General features: G+C 35.3%; 1 protein-coding gene across 1 annotated transcript; it reads left to right on the forward strand.

Moving 5' to 3' along the window:
• The first annotated feature begins 959 nt into the window (after positions 1 to 959).
• On the forward strand, positions 960 to 3,902 carry LOC137742800 (receptor-like protein 2). The gene has a single exon (XM_068482754.1). It carries the CDS (start codon positions 1,032 to 1,034, stop codon positions 3,153 to 3,155), a length of 2,124 nt encoding a protein of 707 aa, XP_068338855.1. The 5' UTR covers positions 960 to 1,031; the 3' UTR covers positions 3,156 to 3,902.
• Positions 3,903 to 6,909: the final 3,007 nt, after the last annotated feature.

Genomic DNA, 6,909 nt, shown 5'->3' on the forward strand with positions numbered 1-6,909 from the left:
GAGAGAGTATTCTTCAACTGATGTTTTTATATTTTCTACCTTACAATCTTACAGCCTCAAGTTTATATACTACCTTTTACAAATCTTACTGCCTAAGTCACAACATAACCAACTCTAACTACCTTTTCTACCTTCTTTGTCTTTTGACAAGTGTCATCTTTTACTACCATTGGATTACTACCCTTTACTTCATATTCTCTCTCTAAAGAATCTCTTTTTTTGTTTTTTTTTTTTTTTCCTCTTTCAATTACCACGTTGAGACAATTCAGGTTTTGGCGTGCCGTATGCAAAACGTTGAGCACATGCGAACAAAAATCAGCTTTCATTGTCAATTTATATTCTATCTTTGAAGAATCTTTTTTTTTCAATTACCACGTCGGGATAATTTAGGTTTTCACCTGCGGTATACGAAGCTTTGATAGTACTAAACAGAATGTACGAACAAAAACCAGTTGTCGGTGTCAATTCATATTCTATCTCCAAAGAACCCTTTTCTTCAATTACCACTTTGAGACAATTCAGGGTTTGGCATGCTGTATAGAAAAATCGATAATACTAAACAGCATGTAAGTATGAAAACTAACTTTCGGTGTCAATTCATATTCTCTCTAAAGAATCTTTTTTTTTATTTTTTATTTTTTTATTTTTTATTTTTTTATTATTAATTCAATTCCCACTAGAAACATAGTGATGAGTTCTTCCCCTTCTTCTAGGGACAAGTACTAGTGAGTCGTTGTGTACCATTAGCTCTGGTCCCTTCATGGTGGCCCCTCCTTAATTTAGAACCAATGTTTTCAAGTGGGAAATATCTCTTCGACGTATAGAGGGGTTTGGAACATTTGTAATGTGTGGTTATGGTTGTTTTCCAATATCTCAGTTTGCAATGATTTTTGCCGCTAACGCACCTGTTCGAGCTTTAATGATTCACTTTGGATTATGTATGCAATTACTTGCTCTATATATACCCAAACTTTGAGAATTCCGAATGTAAAGAAACATATATATGCTAGAGCAGCTTAATTTCCAACCCAATGGCTCATGGCTTCCTTCTTATCCTTTTATTCTCTCACATCATCTTTACAAATGTTCATGCATGCAACCAAATTGAGCGCGCCTCTCTTTTGTCCTTTGCCTCCACCTTATCTTCTCGTCCTTTAAATTGGACTTCAATTAACTGTTGTCGTTGGAAGGGCATCACTTGTAATCAGGATGGTTTGGTCACCCATTTGCTCTTATCCTCCAAAGGTCTCAAAGGAGCTATTTTCCCCTCATCATCATCACTTGGAAATCTCACACACCTCACCCACATGAATCTCTCTCACAATTCAATTTCCGAATCACTTGGAACTGAATTTTTCTTGTCTTTGAATCGTCTTGAGATCCTTGATTTGAGTTTTAATCTTCTTTCTGGAAATCTACCATTTTCTCTGCCATCACACAATATCCAAACGTTGGATTTGTCAAGCAATCGCTTCCATGGTGCAATTCCATCGTCATTCTTTCAAAAAGCTCGGAACTTAACTAGTTTCAACGTCCATAACAATAGCTTCTCGGGTTTAATCCCATCCTCTATATGTATTAATTCTTCTCCCTTGATTAGGTTGTTGGATTTTTCCCTTAATGCATTCAGTGGCAACATTTCTCCTGGACTCGGGGGGTGTTCAAAACTGCAAATTTTTCGTGCTGGTAACAATAACCTCTCAGGATTACTTCCAAAAGATATCTACAATGCCACAAAACTCGAAGAAATTGCATTCCCTTCCAATTCACTCAATGGAGCCATAAGTGAGAAAATTTTCAACCTTACCAACCTTGCAATCCTTGACCTCTCCTTTAATGCATTGAGTGGCGTGCTCCCTCTCTATTTTGGAAAGCTCTCCAAATTAAAAATCTTGGCTCTTGATTACAACCATTTTGAAGGTTATTTGCCCCCATCGTTGATGAATTGCACGAACCTTGTAGAAATACATATGGCAGCCAACAACTTGGAAGGAAATATCTCTATGCTCAATTTCTCGAAACTCAGTCACCTCAGCAAACTTGACCTACTTCGAAACCACTTTATTGGTACATTTCCAACAAGCCTTTATTCATGCCAGTCCCTAAAAGCTATTCGTTTGAGTGCAAATAATCTAGAGGGACAAATACAACATGAAATTCTTTCGTTGAAATCTTTGTCCCTGCTCTCACTTGGTGGCTTAACCAACATCACTGGGGCAATGAAGATATTGATGCATTGCAAAAGTCTTCAAACACTTCTCCTTTCGTATTCATTCAAAGGCGAGGAAATTCCAACTGATGAAGGCATGCTTGATGTCGGTGGGTTTCAAAATCTTCGATTTTTGAGTATTTATTATTGTGAGTTCGTTGGTCAAGTGCCTTTATGGTTATCAAAACTCAAGAACGTAGAGATCTTGATTCTGAAAGGTAGTCGAATTACAGGGCCAATTCCTAGATCATTGGGGACTCTTCCCAAACTCTTTTTCTTGAGCTTGGCAGACAACCAAATTTCCGGTGAATTTCCAAAAGAACTTTGTGGACTCCCAAGTTTGGTACATGAACCAACCACAACTCAAGTAGACGATTATATTGACCTGCCTATCTTCACCGCTGCAGACCTAAATCCAATTTTTTACCCACGAAGATTGTCCAACTTTGCACCAACAGTAGACCTATCTCTCAATCACATTCGTGGCAGAATACCTACTGAAATAGGCCAAATACACCTTGTCCACAACTTGGATCTTAGTAGCAACTACTTTTCCGGGAACATTCCAGAACAAATATCCAACCTCAAAAATCTAGAGAATTTGAGCCTTTCCATGAATCATTTGTCTGGAAACATTCCGTTGTCCTTGGCAAGCCTTAATTTCTTAAAATCTTTGAATGTCTCATACAATAATCTTGAAGGACCAATCCCAACAAGCACTCAGCTCCAAAGTTTCAATGCTTCTGCGTTTAAGGGGAATTCAAAACTGTGTGGCGCTCCACTTCCAAATGAGTGTCTACCAATTGAGGGCATTGATGCTGATAGTAACAACAGCCAAGGTGGGGACAATGGACATCAATTTCCATGGTTGTATATTTTCACCGCACTGGGTTTCATTGTAGGGTTTTGGGGAGTATTTGGTTCTTTAATTGTTAAGAAGACATGAAGATATGCATATTTTCAATTCTTAGATCATGTATAAGATAGGCTCTATGTGATGATTACAGTGCGTATGACCATGATGAAAAGAAGGCTTAGAGGAGACTAGGTTGTACTTTTATCATACATCTTTGGTTTTCTTTTCACACCGATGACGACAAGAATATGCATATTTCTGATGTTTTCTCTGTAAAAATTAATACTAATGGCACTTGTAAGGGTGATTCTGTTAAGGGTGTGTGCTTGGGGCATTTATCTATATATATTTTGAATGTCCCTAGCCTTGTGTACGAAGAAATATTATGTCATTCAAGACCTGCAGATGGCTCAGATAATGGGTATAGAAGCGCGCTGGCATAACAAAGAATCATTCTCTACAAATATATGCTCGAACAAAAAGAGTCTAAAGAGAGAATTATATAGTACGATACGGAAGACTACATGACATTGTGCAGTATAAGTTGTTCAAAGAAGCTGTTCAACTGAGCCAACTCAAAGACTTAAATATTAATCTGGTTAAGTTGAAGATTTTCTTATGCTTTATGATTTTTCTTCTTATGGTTCATATTTTAGAATTTGAAATATTATGTTTTTAAATGTCTAATTCGAGTATGCCGAGTCATTTTCTTGCTCAACATGCTTTCCTGTGTGTGGGGAAAGTTTAGGGTTAAGGTTTAAGGTGTGGGGAAAGTTCTTGGAGGTGTTCAAGTTCATTTCAGCTTGATAGATATGTTTAAAGTAGTTGTTCAATTGAGTCAATTCAAGTTTTGGCATGCCGTATACGAAACGTTGATTTCATATTCTCCTCCTCTAAATTCAATGCTCCGTGTTTTTTTTTTTCTTTCAATTACCGCGTAGAAACAAAGGTATAAAGTTCTTCCCCTTCTTCTAGGGCAAATTACTGGTTAGTCGTAGACTTTGACATTAGATCTGGTCCTTTCGTGGTGGTCCCTCCCTCTTCGACGCAGAGAGAGGTATGGAGGCTCAGTTATAATTATTTTTTCTTTGTGGGATATCGTATCTACATGTTTCCTTTTGTAATAATACTTGGTTAATTTGGGATTTAGGGAATAAATTGTGGTTTGAGGAAATGGTTACTGCAGTTACTCTCCTCGTTGCATGTTTTTTTTTTTTTTTTTTTTTGTTGAAAAGATTGCTCTATTGAACATCAAGATAATGTACATAGGACATCACAAACTATCCAAATTCAAACCTGAATATCAGGACTATAGCTACGTCTTTATAAAGACACGCAGACTGATTACCATTATATGGGGCATAAAATACAAAGATGCATTAGCATCAACACCTTGCCATCACGGGGCATAAATTGCTCGTTGCATGATTACTTATAACTTACGGGCATATTCTTCTTTTGCCAAACGTGAAGGCATTGCCGTTCCTGAGTTATTTGAGGCCAAGGGCGACACCGAAAAACATGCCTTAACATAACTTTACATAATATAATTATTTATTTTAGTATTTGTACGTATGTACATCGAATATTAAATAAAATAGACTTTTTGACATTATGGACCTCTTTTGACAAATGATAAGATAATCTACATTAAACTTATTAAAACTATGGGAAGGGGGATTCGAACACAAGACCTAGAGAGCAAAGGTGAACACTCTTAACTAACTAATCTACAAGCCACTTGCACATTATGAAACCTTTGGAATGATTTTTTTCATATTTAAAATCTCTAATTTTTATACGTAAACAATAAATGAAAATGAAAAACTACTACTACCAAAGGCCACATATGGTAATATAACTAATGGTTTTCTTTTTCTTCAAGTTCTCATGAAAGGTTGCACTTCACTCCTATAATACAATTCCAATAATTGAAATAATAGTTTATGAACGATATTTTTCAGCTACACCCAAGCAGGTCTTTAATTATAATCCATATGATTACAAAGTAAAGCTTCTAAAAACAAAAAGTAGTCATTATCTTGAATATTAGATGATTCAAAGCTCCAAAATATTCTAAAACTAAACACTTTTGAACACTAACTTTAGCATGTTCAATCATAAAGTTTCATCGACTCGTTGTCACCAAAAGAGGCCTACAAAAGAAATGTATAAATTGAATTAGTATCCCATTTAGGAACACCGACACCAATTAGCATGAATCCAATAGAGGTAAATGATCACATAATGTTTACATTGTATACTCAGTTATCATAAAATAAAAAAATAAAAACAAAAAAAACAAAAAAACAAAAGCGGAGTACCAAATCAATTGAGTTAGTATCACCATTCATCAATATGCATAAATAGAAGGTTTACATTCCATGATTTTTCACACACCCATATGCATAAATTGAATTAGTATCACCAATAACTCCAAAGTAAAAAACAAAAATAAAGATCAATTTTTATGACATTCACATAAGTATCATCACCGAATGAGGAATCTTCAACACAAGGAGTAGAGTTTGAATCTGGTTCAATGGTAAACATTAAAATTAGGCTAAAATAGTAAATTTTAGAACATATACATAATTTATATGAAATTTTATAGTAAGTATCTCGCATCTAACTCAATAACCAGTCTCAACTCTCGAGAACACATGGCAGGGGACAGGGTGTTTGAGACTCTAAGTCTGGCAGAGAGATTGAAAATTTAGGGTTTTTAATTTTTTTTTATTTTAAATTTTACATATATTAAATTAAATGGGTAAATGGATAACCATTATAACCACGGGTAATACTCAGAACCGATGGATACCCGTTATAACTGCAGGTAATGCCTATAACCGTCCATTTAAATTTCACGGATAAATGGTTATACTCATAACTATTTGTTCGTCTAAACAGTTACCCATAACCATAACTGTGAATTTTAAATGGACGAGTAACCGCGGTTACCCAAACCCATGGATATTTTGCCCATCCCTAGGCACGGGAACAAAAATAACGTAATACCACTCAACATTTAAGAAGGGCCTAGCTTTGATGGAGTGTCTCCACGGCACAGGGCCCCAAAATTTAAGGAGCCTCCAAAATAGTTGTCTATTTAATCTGGTAACATATGAAATAATATTATGTAGAAATCCTAAATAAAAATACTAAATAGAATCAAGAAAAATCTATAAAAATACCAGTGGGCCCATAAGCCACAAGGTACAACTCACATTATTCCTTAGTTCTCACTCCACGAGTCAAAGCCCACTTTTCTCTCTCACCCCCACCACCCCCCCCCCCTCCAAAAAACCCCCAATTCCCTTCCCTCTCTACTCTTTTTAACACATAAATCATTAAACCCTAATTCATAATTTCATGCCATTGAAGAAAATTTTTATGAATCACGAAGACAATTCAAGTGATCAAAGTGATACAGACTTCGATTAAAGTAAGATATTTAGTAGTTCAAGTATATTAAGTTGGAATTGGAAGATTTAGGTATTTCTTTAATAATGATTTTTTTTTCCTTTTGTACTTTTCAGGGCAAAACTCATAAAAAATAAATCAAGTAATCGTCATAGTAAGAGGGGTCATTAAGAAAAAAAACCACTATACACACACACATTGCGGACTATAAGGTTTTATTGTTCATACTTACTATAATTTAATTGTGATCTTGTTTGAGATATAAAAGATGACACCTCGTAGAAAATAGTCATTTAGCTACGTAAAACGCCAAAGGAAAAAAAAAGTTGAACAACTGACTCAGTCTAAAAAACAAGTTGTTGATAGGTTCTTTGTTAAAGACAAAGAACCACGAAGTTCAATTTTTTTTTTTAAGATTGTC

Source organism: Pyrus communis, chromosome 8 (genome assembly GCF_963583255.1).
Source record: "Pyrus communis chromosome 8, drPyrComm1.1, whole genome shotgun sequence".
In the NCBI taxonomy this organism is placed as follows: domain Eukaryota; kingdom Viridiplantae; phylum Streptophyta; class Magnoliopsida; order Rosales; family Rosaceae; genus Pyrus; species Pyrus communis.